The sequence below is a fragment of the Battus philenor genome, unplaced genomic scaffold (assembly GCF_028537555.1).
Source record: "Battus philenor isolate CCGP_79_NKW_IND1 unplaced genomic scaffold, ilBatPhil1.0.hap1 SCAF_17, whole genome shotgun sequence".
Classification (NCBI taxonomy): domain Eukaryota; kingdom Metazoa; phylum Arthropoda; class Insecta; order Lepidoptera; family Papilionidae; genus Battus; species Battus philenor.
The window spans coordinates 12,408,957-12,424,252 of record NW_027181679.1 but is presented as its reverse complement, the minus strand read 5'-3'; the positions used below and the strand labels follow the sequence as shown (position 1 = coordinate 12,424,252).

Here is a 15,296-nt window from a genome sequence, read left to right as displayed (position 1 = left end):
TTGGTTGTACCACGTTTGAATTAATTAAACCAGTTATAAATATTATAACGAGGCTAGCTAATCTATCGCGATTTAAAAAAACTTGATGTGATTTTTCATTAATTTAATTTAAAAAAATATATTTTGTTTGTAATCCATATAAAATCTGAAATTTGATTTAAAAGTGCCCTACAATTTGTAAAGGTAAATAAATAAATTAGAGTTTCATACACGAAATTTAATACATTATTTTTAAACTGGCAACTTCAAAAAACATTCAGGGACATATTAAGAGCAAATCTCGTTGCAATGCATTACACAGAGGCCGTCATAGGCCTCCCTTAAAGATCGACATAATGACTGTTAATGCCCTGTCTGCATACAGCGTCTTCCCGCGACCTTTATTACAAATAAAAAAAAATTCAAGTCCTACACTAGTGTGCAAGGAAAAATTTCTTAAAAATATTATGTTAGTCTAATATATACAGAATGATTAGTTACTAATTGTCATTTAATGTATGGCCCACTCTCTCCAAAACTTAAAGGTTTCAAAAATTATATATAATGTAATGATAACATACTAAGAAAAAACATTTCAAAAATCTGTATGACTACATATCAAAATTAATTCTTGTTTACTATCTGTCCCTGCAAGCTATCACAAATTATTAGCTGGTGGCCTTTCGCTAGATGAATTAATGTAATGTGTTGCAGAGTGATCACTTCATACAGGTGATTTGAAATAGCTGTAAAGACTTAAGGTTTTTCCTGAGTATTTGTCAGTTTTGCAGTAACTGCTTTTCAAGTCTAATGCTATAGGCGTTCAGGTCATTCAACCTGTATTATCTTATACAATAAATGATGCATTTTAATCCTTTACTTACATTACATCTTTCAATCTGCTACAATTTTCAAACTACAAAACTTATTCTTTAATGGCAGTTTAACAAAATATATATTTTTTATGTATGTATTACATTTTTATATTCTGTACCAGGGCATATACATACTAGAATATTAAATATTTTGGATTTTATATTATGGGATTATAAATAATATTTTTGAATTTGGTTCTCAAGTATGTTGAATTAATTTAAGTAATGAAAAAAAGCAGTTTCAATTTTTTTAAACAAAATGTGTAGTTATTGATCAAAAATGTTTTTATATCTATAGAAACAGTTATTTTCTAAAAAGTTTAATTACAAGAAATAATAATTAAAAAATAATACAGTAGACTTATATTTCTACACTACTTGATTTCTCCACATTTAGTGTTGACGTGGTATCATTTGCTGGTTTATCTTCCTCTTTCTTTTCTTTTGAATCACTATCCCCTGTTTCATTAACAGCTGCATTATCTTTACCTTCTAAAAACTTATCCCATTTATCTATTCTCTTATTTATTTCTGCATCAGTTTCAGCTATTCTGTACTTGGTTCTTCCATCCCATATTTCAGCTGTAATCTGCCTTTTGCCAAACCATCGACCATTTATAAGCTGCACAACAGAATCTGCTTCTTCCGGTTCTTTCATAGTGATCTGAGCCACACCTTCAGGATGTCTATCATATATCACAACCTTTCTGACCTCACCACATTTGCCACATTCCTCCCTCAAATCTTGTTGATAATCTAGAATTAGCTGAACTTCATTATCAAAGTCACTAGGATGGAAAAGATTTTTAACAATAACAATCCTCTCATGTTTGGACCTTTCTCCTATGAATTTCTCCGGACGCCAATCAAACAGTTTCTGTTGCATTTTCTTTATCTTCTCCAACTCTTTTTTCTTTTTCTTTTTTGGCTTAAGTGCTGGATTGTATTCTCCTTTGAGTTGAAACTGTGCTCTCTCTACTTTAACCTTATTTCCTTTAAAATCACTTCCGTCAAGAAGTTTCAATGCTAATTCAACACTTTCAATTTTTATATAAGTGCACAGAGCATCTCCTTTAAAACAATTTTGCTCTTTATCCATGTAAAGTTTTATTTTCATTTTTTGGGTACTTACATCTCTTTCTACAAGGCCACATTTCTGCATAAAATTGACAAATTCTTCTTCTGTTAAGTCTAGAGGCAAATTGGACACATAAACTTTAGTGCTTTTATCTTCAGACTGTTCAAACCACTGTGGTTCACTCTTTCGTTTAACACCACCACTTTGTGACTTCTTCTGCTCTTCCTTCTTTGATTCTTCGTCTTTCTCATTTTTGCTGTTATCAACAAATCCATACGACATTTGATAATATGCTAAAAATTCATCATCTACCTTTGGTATCCATGCCTTTTTGTCTTCATCCCAAAAGAATTTTGATCCATCAGCTTCCGTATACACATGAGTGTCATTTTCATAGCTGTACACTCTGTTTGGTGTTTCATTATTAGGGTCCCATGAATTGGTCTCATGATTCCATAAATATTTTTGCTGACTTGTCGGATCTGTATACACAGCTTTATCACCTTCGTAGGATACGTAAGGTGCATAATCACCCCACGATGATGGGTCTTGTTCATTGACTTTGTCCTTATTGATATCGGAAATCTTATCAACAACTTTTGTTATTTCCTTTTGATCGTCCTTGATTTTGTCATCTTTGGTGGTTGGTAAAGTTTCATTTAACACTTTATTGTCTTTTGTGTCTTTTAATTGTTCATCTACATTCGTTGAAACGTATTTATCTTCATCTTTCGACTTCAAACTTTGGTCCTCTTCTGAAAGTTTTTGTACAGTTTCACATGATAATTTGATAACAAACCCTGATTTAGAAGATTTATCAAGTTTTGACATGATTTACTAAGAAGAAAATTTTTAAATATACATTAAATATCTGTTACATCAGTTCCGTTGCTAAACTTTTATTAAGAATTATGTTTCAACCGTGATAGACACTAAAATCTGCAGTTTTTTGTCACATGCGTCATTGTCAATATAATTATATCTTTTTTTAAACATTATAAGTAAAAAGCGAGAGCGGGACAGATTGTCAGCCAAAATTTACAATTGCTACTTATTATTTTTCTGCATAACTCGTATAAATTTTAGATATTGGCATCAAATCCTTCTTTTAATTTTTTTTCTAAATCTCTTTACAATAAGGCATACATAAATGATGACAACTTTATATTAAATGTTTATCACTATCAAATATTAACTTAATCCGAATAATAATAAAAGATGTATTTCTTTCCTTGAGTGCAGGTTTTTCAATCTATATTCAAAATGTTTATATTTAATTGTCTCTAGAAACAAACATATTCAGCCTAAATTAATTAATAATGTAAAACCAATGTCATTAAGTTTATTAATATTTGAAAGTTCCATTAATATAAAATATTTAAAGTTTTAGATTAACTAGTTAAATATTATAACATACATTTCTCTCAACTTTGTTATAATTTAATTTACTATAACATCTGAATAGACTGTGATAGACATTCTGTAGTCATCAATCATAGATATACGTCAATAACTAATTTCACGTCAAGTTGATGCAACTTGTATGTAATATTAATTATTTTATTAGCTAATTTACTTTTAATTTAAAATATAGAGATATAGATTAATAATTGAAATATTTACTTATATAGTTTAAGTTTAGCGTTTTACAAAGATTACTTAATTTAAAATATGGAAGACCTTAAAAATGTGTACTTCAGTCCTTTACCGGACTCACCTTATGTAAAACCGTTTAGATTTAATTACACTCAAAACGGAGTGGAGAAATCCTGGGACCTGCTAGAAGTTCACGACAGTGTGGCAATTATAGTATTTAATGTTACTAGAAATGTTATGGTTTTCGTTAAACAATTCCGTCCGGGTGAGTTTATATTATATTGAATTAATATTTTTTATTGGCACAATATATTGTTCAGACTTGAGTTTACTTTTGATTTTTTTATGTCTCTCTTATTTAATTTTGTACCAAACACTTTTTAATGTATGTTCCTATATTTTTATTTGAGAAGAAATTAATACGTTTTTTGATGGGTTAAGCAACAATATTTTTAAGTTAGTAGCAATTAGGACTGAATTATTTCAAAAATATTTAAATGATTAATTCTCAACAATATGTTGTATGTTTTATTGATCTTAGTATACAAATAACTTTGTAACTATCTGTGTTTGTCTTATTTTATTACTACATTGGATAGGATTGCACAATTCTATTAAATCATGTAATTTAGGGGTTATTTTATTAATCCTACAACCCCAACTAATTGATAGTCTTCAACAGTAGTGGTTTGTATGTACTTTTTATTTTACTGTGAATGAATTTGTAGTGAGTCTATTATAATTTTTTTATAGAAAACATTTTTTATTTTTTTAATTATCCTGTTAGATTCATTTGCAGTGATAATTTCTATACATCACGAGGGTAATGCTAGAAGAGCCCATTTTAATAGAAAAACTGGAATCAAATTTAGTTTTCCTAAACATTATGAGAAAGCTCAATTGATTGATACCATTGTAACTTAAGGCTTAGGGTTCCAAAAATGCTCCGATATGTGAAAAGCCCATGACAAAACATAAATTCAATTAATACAATTGAGTTTTTATTACTTTGCAATCTTGAAGATTCATTGGTATATTGATGTTTTGAACTACTTTTTTTATGTTATCTGTGTATACAGTACTTAGAACTGATGGCTGTGCCAAATCAAGTACCAAGTATAGAATTTTACCTAAAATTTTAATTATTGTATTGTAGCAATCTACTACAACTGTGTCAGTCCAGAGGACAGAAAGAAACCAACTATAGACACAAGCAAGTACCCGGCGTCTCTTGGTTTGGCGCTTGAAATGTGTGCTGGTATTATAGATAAGGACAAATCCGTAGAAGAGATAGCCAAAGAAGAAGTGTTGGAAGAGTGTGGCTATGATGTTCCTCTAGATCAGTTACACAGAATTACATCATACAGGTATGTAGAATATATAGGTATTAACATTTGTCTTCTTTCTTCCTTCACAGTAGTTTTTATAAAAAAAATAAAGAGTTTGGCCTTACACTAAGTTGTGGACTGCATTTAATAAATTAGGTAGAGGGATTATCTCCATAAATATGTGTACAATTTGCCATATAGTATACTGAACAGATGGTAGTTCTGGATTGAAGGCCATGGACCAATAACAAGATGCCAGATGCAGGCTGATCCTCTTGGAAACCTCTGGAGAGGCTTATGTCCAGCATTGGAAGATACTGATATAAATGATGAATGATATTTACATGATGTTTCATGGCATGTTTGTTATCTTATCACATTATTAGCCACTATATCATCCCCTTAGATTAGTATAACTTGTTTCTAGAATATAGATATTACTCTAGCTTAAGGTTCTGAAAGGGACACCATGGAATAGTAAAGACACTATAAGATATTCACCATCAAGATGATGAGACGATCTTGTTAAGATTGTACTTTTGGGGTGATTTATGGTTTGAATAATGATAAAATAGCAAAAGGGAGAATATAACACAGCCTTATGTCAAAATGCTACAATATTGTATTTTTATAAGAGGTGTATACTTCATTGAGATCCTTAAATAAAGAATAGTTTAAAATTAACTTTGGAAATGATTTGTTTAACACAGATCAGGAGTAGGCGTACAAGGAGCTCTACAAACATTTTTCTACTGCGAAGTAACAGATGACATGAAAACGGAACAAGGTTAGTTGATATAAGTTTTACTAAATCATGATTTTCTCTTCCACACACACATTTTTTACACACTATAGAAATCAAGCAATGTTTATTTGATCTCTGGTTGTGCCTGTGTGTGTGTTTGTTTCTCTTTCGGTTAAGGATTTTTCGAAAATGAAAGTAGCTTTGGAAAATAGGACCAGCCATTTCAGATATTAGCCGGAACAAAGAGACCGGCAAAAATTTTAATAAATATAATCTTGGTATATGTACCTTATATATTTCATTTACATATAGTAAATAGCAGTTATTTAAATATTACAAATAGACAAAATCTTATTTATTTGTATAGATATGTTGTAGAAAGAATGACAGTAGGGAGTATTTCAATAGAAACTTCATTTAAATTGAACTCTTCAATGTAATTTTTTATATAAACCTATGAGAATTGAAATTGCACTCACAATCAAATTGTCTCCTTGTGGGGCGTGGGCCCTATGTTGGGAAATAAAGGTCTAGAGCAGTGTTGCCCAAAGTTTTTTGTGCCATGCCTTTCTAAAATTTTTACACTCGCCTATGCATATACACATACACAATTTTTATAGTAAAGCAAAAGGGTAAAACTCATGTCGAGTCTATTTTGAAATTGCCCCCCCTTAGCAATAAAATTGCCCCTTGGGGATGATGGTCCCACATTGAGAAACACTGATCTAGGAAGACAGATATTTTGTATATATAATAATTGTATAATTTTTAGGTGGAGGCGTAGATGATGAATTGATAGAAGTGATAGAGAAAACCATTCCGGAGGTTGAGGAAATGGTGAATTCACCTGGACCCATTCCGAGTCCGCCCAGTTGTCTGTTTGCATTGATGTGGTTCCTACATAACAAGGCGGATAAGTTTAGAAAGTAGGTTCTTATGAACTTTTTCATTCTTTATCTCTTAATTGATGCTGTGAATATCTATGAACCTAATATTTGTATACAGTATGTTTGGAAATAGGTGTAAAATAGGTGAATATGTAGCTAATTTCCTATCAATTAATATATGTAACATATTGGCAGGCCACTTCAAACGAGTCCAAACGGAAGTCTCTGAGGTTAGCATATGTTCAGTATTGGATTTTTTATAGGTGAAATAATATAATAAATAATAAGTAAAGCTATGATAAATTGGTATGAGAAAGTGTTTTCAAGAGTGTTTTTTACTCATTAAAATTGGTTATTCAGAATGATATCTATTAAAAGCTGTTGCATCTATTTCTAATCATCCTGTATATGTGTGCTGGTACACTATTAATGGTTTATTTATAAAGGCCCTATTTGGATTGACATTTTTAACATTTAGTGTTTCTTGGAAACTTTACGGAGCATCTGCCTGAGTTATTGACAACCTTCCAATATGTTAGAGTAGCTATTAGTGCATGGACACCTTAGTTCAAGATATATTTATTCAGTAAGGGGTTTACACACACTTGAATCATAAATAATTCTGAATAAACAGGTCAGTGTAGTCATGGTTAAGCTACCACTGGTTCAGATTGATGATCTGTTAAGAGCCGGGCAGAAACAACATTTGATCATTTTAAAAGAAATTTAACAATGTTTGGTGTAAATATTATGATATTATACACTTAATAAGAGATAAAACCAATTTCGACATGTTTCGATTCAGTAAAATGTTTTAAATGATATGATAAGATATAATCAATAATACCAAAAATTACGTTGAATTTTTTTTATAAAATATAGATATTTTATTTATTTCACCAAATAAATTTTATTCCATTCAAGTACATACATACAAGTAATCCGATAAAACGCCCTTTTAAACTTTTTTTTAAATAGTCGGAATAGCAAATAGTATAATTCCGGTATAGCCAGGCTATTCGATTTGGTTTTTATTTCCTCAATTGTGTCAAAATGTCGTCCCAGCATTGGACTATTGAGTTTGATGAATAGCCAGAAGTCGCACGGAGTCAAACCAAGGAAATATGGTGGTTGGGGAAAAACAGTTTTTGGCTAAAAAGTCGCGAAGATATGCAGTATGACGTTGACCAATCGAGACTTCACTTGAGACAAAAAACATCCTTCAAAATGGTTTCGGCTGAACCAAATTATATTCTAACTTTTGACAAACAAACGCGTGGCAAATTTTACAGACAGTAATATAAATATACCAACTTAATAATAATAATACCAACTTAGTAAAAAGATTTCTCCTTCATAATGCCGGGGTGTTTTTAATCAAAATTTAAATTTACTTTTTGATATTTTAAAGGAAGGTATAAGGTATATGTGTAAAAGGTGTGTGGAACTTTTATTATATATGCATACATTTAGGTGAAGGATTTATTAATATAAAAAAGTTGTACACTGTTCACTTTCTGCGCTTTTCGATTGAGGTTAGGATATAATGTCAACAGAAAAAAAAACACCATTTATAAATTAATGTACTTTCTTAATTATACATAAAATGTATATGTGTAATATGGTAAGCTTTCTTTTATTATTTATTTAATAAATAATTTCGATTGTAATAAAATTTTATTAAATGAATTATAGGTTATGTCGATACATTGTGATTTTATTTTATGAATCATTAACCAATTATCATAATAATAATTACATATCATATAATATAATATATTAATATTGTAGGTAATAGTTTCGGTTAGAAAAAAAATTTACTACAATGCCCGGCGATAAATATTGAATATCGATCTTTGGAAAGAGACAATCGGTTAATTTAGGCTTCATAGAGCATTATCTCTGTCCCACGTTACCCATGTGACGTTTTGTCAGACGTGCGACAGAGATAACGCTTTACTAAGACGAAATTAGCCGATTGTCTCTTTCCAAAGGTCGATGTGCAATATTAATCGTCGGGTACTGTACATTAATATAATTTTGACGATATAAAGACACAATCTTTAGTATGAAAGAGGTAAATGTGCCCCGATCATGCTAGATGAATTGTTGGAGTTTCTTCTGCCATTTCTTCTTCCAACTCTAGATTTCTGAAGTGATAGTAGATAATAAAAACGTCTAAGCAGAAGTTCGTCTCCCTTGGGTGCTCTTATGTAGGTTTATTATACCCCTAAGCGAGTATTATCAAGATATCTAAAAGCATCCCGTTCTCTCGGGAACCGAAGACCTGCGCTGCCTTAAAAGTGGTCAAAAATAATACTGAAAGTATACCTTATTTGTTATCAATTAATGTATGGTTTACCCTTTTCAAAATTTAATGTTCTAAAATTTATATAACTACATAACAAAATTAATCATTGTAAATTATATGTTCTTGCAGACTTTGTATCAGAAAAAATAAATATATGTAACATATTTCATACTGATTACTTTATATAGGATGATGGAATATAGGCGTAAAGGCTTCAAAGCTTCTGCGCCTATAATAAATCATGCTGCATACGTAATTAAGTCTTGTTTTTTTATTTAATTAAACCTGAGTTTGTAGTAGTATAACTGTTTATTTATCAACAGGGTTTTTGGTCATCATTGCGAAGAATGCAGGCTTTTAGGTAAATAATACATATATTATAATGTTTATGTAGTTACAGCAGATGTACCTTGGATGTTTGTGATCTTAGGGACTAGTCTTTCATTTATTTAGACGAGGTTTCCATTTATTTAGTCCAGGTTTACATTTATTTAGACCAGGTGTTTTCATTTATTTATATTAGGTTTACATTTATTTAGACTAGGTTTTCATTTATTTAGACCAGGTTTACATTTATTTAGACTGTTTTTATTTATTTAGACCAAATTTTCATTTATTAAAAACAGGTATTGATTTCTCTAAACCAGGTTTTCTTTTAGACCAGGTTTTTATTTATTTATTAAATAAGATCCTAATTTTGAAATAAGGTTAGTTCCGCAATACAGGGTGATTGGTTATAGGTGTAAAGATTTAGAATGGTAAATGTATAGCTCATTTATCAGTAAAAATCTTTAAGGCATCCACACCTATTTTCGATCAGCCTGTATAGAGTGTGGGAGTCTTCATTTTCCACTAATGCACACCCGTGAAGGACAGCAACAAGAAATGGTCTGATGTTGCTGTGGTCCGGCGAGGATCCCGGGGGGTGTACAGCTTCCTCCCGGGATGCGTCTTGGAGTAATATAACTGCGAGTACCGAAGACGACCACCGAGGGTGTTTTAGTGAGTAAGACTCCCACATAAACCTGTTCTACCCCCAGAAATCAGGGTATTTTGTGTTCATCCAGAAGATTTTTCCTCCCGATACCAAAAAAAGGGCTACTTTATGAGGTAATGATGCTGATGTCAATACATGTTTTTGGGAAAGTAAAGACTCTTCGAGAAACTTCCAAAAGAGTTTTTAATAAAAATTATGTTTGATTTGCTTTTAGATGACTCAGTGCAGATTCTTATCAAAACCATTCAATCGATAGTGTAGTATGATAACTTGGTATATGATCTAGCCGACAGTTTTTTAATTCGGCTTTTAAAATTGATTTTGTTGATAAGATTTAATAGCGACATTGTTGAGCTGTGGTAGTCCAGCGGTAATGAGACACGTTTGTAAATAGCGGGTTCGATTCTGGGGAAACAATTTTAAATCAAACTTTTGTACTAATACGACGACTTGTGTGTGTGTTATAAAAAAAGCTATAAAAGTCCAATTCGATAGAAAGTGTATCAAATTGAACAACTCTGAAACATTCTTCATCAGAAAGCTTTTTAAAAAGTCGATAAATTTTAGTGGATTCCTTACGAAATTCGAATCGCCATTTTTTGTGTGACGCCATCGTAGACCCATGTCGAGACTTCTGTGAACTCAGAGGCTTACCTCAGGAGCCAAGGGCTTAAAGTGCGTGGCGTTCAGGAGATGGTTTAACACTTGGATTAGGTTGGGTTTAGGATTGGAAGGGAAGCGACGAACTGCGTCCACTGCGGTGAGGCGGCCCAGGATTCCGCCTCGCACACGCTTGCGGACTGCCTGACGTTGCAGTCGATGATCGGACAGGATATTTCCTTGCCAGCATTCGTGTCGGCGATGCTGGGCGGGCCATCGGCGTGGAGGGTCGTGGCCTCCTTTTGTGAGACCGTCTTCAGACACCACTAGGGTTTCGGGGGTAGCGTGAACCATACACGCATGCCCCGGGACGAGCTATTTAAATTGCACAGCGCGAAGGAAGACCCCGTGGCGATCCCTGACCGAGAGATACCGAGGGGGATTTTAGTGGGTAAAAATCCCACATAACCCTATTCTCCCCACAGAGGCATCATGAGTCTTTAATTATCCGACCAGCTCTTGGTTCTTCTCTAATTCCTTTACATTATTATCTCAGTCTATTCTAGTCGATTCTATTTGGTTAACAGTATTTTTTTTGGTTTTGGGGGGAAATCTTCCGGACATTCAAGATGCCCCGCCTCTGGGAGGAGGACAGGGGTGTGTAGGATTCCTTCTCTTTACCCCCTCCCCCCCGGGTGATCGCCTTCTGCGCTATACGAGGGACCGCGGTATCTCCCGGTCTGGGATCGCCACGCGGTCTTCCCTCGCGCCGTGCTATTTTTTCGATAACCCGTCCCGGGGTATGCGTGTATACGCTACCCCCGAAACCCTCGTGGTGTTATTACGATGGTTCGAGACCACGTCGAACCATAGTCCGCTTCAGTTCGCAAAGCTAGTGGGAGTTTAGGGCCCCCACCCTTAACTCCCGCGACTCCGAAGGCCCCGTTTATGGTAGTGGTCAACAGTATTTACGTCAACCTATCTTTATTTTTACGTCGTTCTTCTCCTTAGTCTATCTTTATACAATACTTTCACTTTACTATTATTGCTACTTAGTGTGATTTACATTTATACACAAAGATAAATGGTATTTGGTACGCTTATATCTATTTTAGTTGACTATTTCATTCTTAGTTTTTTTTAATACCTCTTAAGTCCACGACGACCGGTCACAGCCGGCGCGTGGGTATTCTTATTTCCTGCCAGTATTCGTATTTGTGTATTATAATGTTTCTAATTATATAATGAAGTGGTTGTTTCGTGATATATAAGGTAGATTAATTAAAAACACTTAGAAACCAAAGGCCATAGATCATCGTATCTAATCAATATGCCGGCGGTTGAATATTGTAAACATTTAGTATATTGTAATGATTTGTTTTAAATTTTCATCAGCACTTATGTTTAATATTGAATCAAGAATGATCAGTTGATCAATGAAAGTAAACGACTTGACCCAGAGGATTGGTAGGTTAAAGTGGCAGAAGATAGATAGAGCACAGAACAGATGGTCGCTGTGATCGTCCATCCAATGTGGATAGAAGATCCTGTTAAGCATGGTTTCACAGACTTGTTAAGACTAGGGGCCACTCGGGCAAATCATGAACTGATGGCGGGCCGGCCGCCAGAAGTATAGGTAATAAAGTTTTTTGGTTTTATTCTGGAACAGAATTCAATATTTTTCGAATGTACGAGAGTATTATTTTTGCTGTCGGCGGGCCACCAGTATTCAACCGGCGCGTCGCGGTCTGTGTATCCATGCTGTTAAGAATCTCGGACGCTATATGAAAAGATATTATGTCCAACTGTGGACCTGTGGTTGAAATGAAGATGATAGTGCATAGCTACGGTGTTGGTCATTGAAATGTCCTAATGGGTATTGTCACATACATTCAAAGATTACGGGCTGTTCACGTTATGGCTAGCGACCTGGAGCAGACATATTGCAAATTAGTTTTATAACATGTTAATTAGAACTATAATAATGCGATGATAAAAAGATAATTTTGAGGTTATTTCTTCTGAAGTTATTTGTACAAGGTGTAAAAACTTTAAACGTTCTATGCTGAGAAAAAAAGCAGTTTCCTGTCCAGTTCGTGTAGGTCAGTGATGGTTGCATCCTCCGAGTGTTTTCGTTTCGTTCTTAAAAGCCGTTTGGTAGTGCTGTCGAAATAAATCACAAATTAATTGACCCGCGTGGCCTTCTAGCTTTTCCGTATCAAGTTGTTTTTTAAAACATTTAAGAACATGGAAAGAAAAACAACAATTACCGTACAAAGAAATTTATTGAAAAAAAAACATCCATTAATAATGGCTCAAATTGACTTTTGTAATAACCATGTAACATTTGAGAAAAGCATATAAGCAAAAAAATAAATTACTAAAGTTTAAACAGATTTATGATTTTTATTCAACCTAAAAGGAAACTATTGATGATCAGCGTCGACCGCGTTGGCAGAGAACGTAAATGATTAACTGTATGGCTCATTTAATTTTAAAATTGCTTTTTATTACTTATTTAATTTTTAAATAATAAATACAGTAATGATTATATAGTAAGAAAGAGCTTTTTCGTAATTCGGATTATTAAATATAAAAAAATAATTATTTTTTACTGACAGTTCCTGCAAACTTAGCACTGGAGGTAATATAAATTAATATAACATATTTCATAGTGATCACTTTATTACTTTGGTAGAAATAAGTTTTAAAAAGTTTTTGAAGAGAAATAGGCATTATGGTCACTATTTAAATATTATTACACTATAACCAATCAATATATCCAAAGCCAGAATATCCTCAGATAATATCAACGCATTTTTTTCAGTAAACAAAAGAGAGACGCTGTTTTAACTTTTAATAACATTTTGTCAAGCCATCGAATGAAAAATTAAACAAGTGTTTATTAATCAATGTGTTTTTTTTATTACTACCCAACTTTTTAGACACCTGTTAATAATCCAATGCTTGCAATACATATTTATATCACTTTCTATATTTAAGTTGTAGGTGCAACATTATGTCATCGTCAGCGACGCATCAAAAAGGGGAATTTCACGGAAATGTAATTTTTTATTTACATTTTTATATACGGGCGAAGCTCGAATAAATATACACATTTCTACTTCTGACTTCGGTGTTATTACTTCCAAGACCATGAAGAATCTTCACAAGGTTTCATACTTTGTGTATTAATTAACATGTTTTTTTTTAAGCCTCCGCTATTGGGACCTCTCCTTCCTATTTTGTTGGGAACAGGGTTTTTTTTATTTCTTAACAATTTTTTCACATGAATTTTTTATTTTCGTCCTCGTCTTCCATAGTTCACAATATCTTTTTTTCTCCCTTCTATCATTCCATAATCCCATCTTCCTTTCTCAATCATTCCATTCCTTTCATCCTCAAACACTTCAGTTGTATTTTATATTGCAGTATCACAGCTTTATTTAGATATTTATTTTTCTCATATACATCAATTTTACATTTTTTATTTTAATTTCAATAAATCTATCTTATCAAGATTAAATATATGATAAGATGAAATATATAATAAGACTTACTAATTAACATGTTGAATGCCATGGGGCCACCGGTGACCGGCGCTCTGATTGATAAAAATATATATAATTCAAACAAATGACAATACTTATATTTTTTTATTATTATCATGGTTGATGTAATGGTGTGAGGAAATGAATGCAATGTATGTATGAAACATCTGAAAATAGTTTAATTTATGCGTGAAATATAGTTTTATTATGCGCACGTTAGTATTATCTTATTATTATTATTATTCGCATATATCGTCAGTTGAATCGCTTGACGTGGAATCTTCATTTGAAATCATAATTTTATGGGCTAACTAAAAAATGAAATAACTGATTGTTAATACTTTCGAAAAGAATAAAATCGTGAAACTATTTCACAACAATGCGAAGAAACAGTATAAGATAAATAGCGATTGCATATTTTCAATCGTCAATTTTTGAGATATTTTTAGAAGTCGTGCGAAATAGCACTCCAGCGCCACGGGGGTCACCGATGACCTCCGTCGCAATTAACATGCTAAACATGATTGTATACTGTAACTTATCCATTGCAGATAATACTTCGATATTATATGTATCGCATAATAGAAAATACATCGTGGCGCTGCGGACAATTCCTCTAAAATTGGCGTGGCATTCAAGGTGTTAAAAAGAATTGTCACTGCTCATACACGTTTCCAGAGAACTGGCAGCAAGCAGCGTTCTCTGAGTACCATAACACCACACTGCGATCTTCAACCATCCTGCTAAAGGTGGCAATTATGGTATATCCCTCCATAGATATATTTGGTGAAGGCTTGCAGTGGGCATGTATTGGTTGAAACAATGATATTCAGGTTTCGAGTCATCATTTGATAAGCTTTATACTGACTATTCCAAGGTCTTTGATTATACCATATGCATTTAATGGATTCAAGCGTTATTTTGTGGAAGTCCATCCTAAGTAAGAAAAGGACCAATATATAGCTACTTCCGCCATGCGGCAGTAGTCGTGTAATAAAGTACACTCCACCAACCAGAGTGATTTAACGGTGGTAGTTGTGTAATTTGCATTGTTTGTCGCATGCGCATTTATCAGCGGGCTGGCGGGCGGTGCACTTTATTGCACGACTACTGCTGCGTGGCGGAAGTAGCTATATATTGATCCTTTTCTTATATACCATATGCAGTTTCGGTGTTTCCAGCTTTTGAGTATTATATTGTAAACTTCTGAGGCGTCTTTTAAATGTGTGTATACTATTCAAGAAGGATGTTAATCTAGCGCTTGAAGCCTTCATAATAACTCTTCCATTGAAGAGGTAATTTAAATAGAAGATAGATATATCTTTACTAGCCGGTTTTTACGGTAAATC

The 15,296-nt window shown here is 33.0% G+C and overlaps 2 protein-coding genes across 2 annotated transcripts; one reads left to right on the top strand and one right to left on the bottom strand.

The window, feature by feature from the left end:
- Positions 1 to 208: 208 nt before the first annotated feature.
- On the bottom strand, positions 209 to 2,925 carry barc (RRM1_TatSF1_like and RRM2_TatSF1_like domain-containing protein barc). Its single transcript, XM_068762947.1, has one exon. It carries the CDS (start codon positions 2,761 to 2,763, stop codon positions 1,216 to 1,218), a length of 1,548 nt encoding a protein of 515 aa, XP_068619048.1. The 5' UTR covers positions 2,764 to 2,925; the 3' UTR covers positions 209 to 1,215.
- A 536-nt stretch (positions 2,926 to 3,461) lies between these two features.
- On the top strand, positions 3,462 to 9,209 carry LOC137919749 (uridine diphosphate glucose pyrophosphatase NUDT14-like). The gene is made up of 5 exons (XM_068762926.1): positions 3,462 to 3,793; positions 4,685 to 4,895; positions 5,567 to 5,643; positions 6,374 to 6,527; positions 9,123 to 9,209. Exons 1-5 carry the CDS (start codon positions 3,604 to 3,606, stop codon positions 9,166 to 9,168), a joined length of 678 nt encoding a protein of 225 aa, XP_068619027.1. The 5' UTR covers positions 3,462 to 3,603; the 3' UTR covers positions 9,169 to 9,209.
- The last annotated feature ends 6,087 nt before the right edge of the window (positions 9,210 to 15,296 follow it).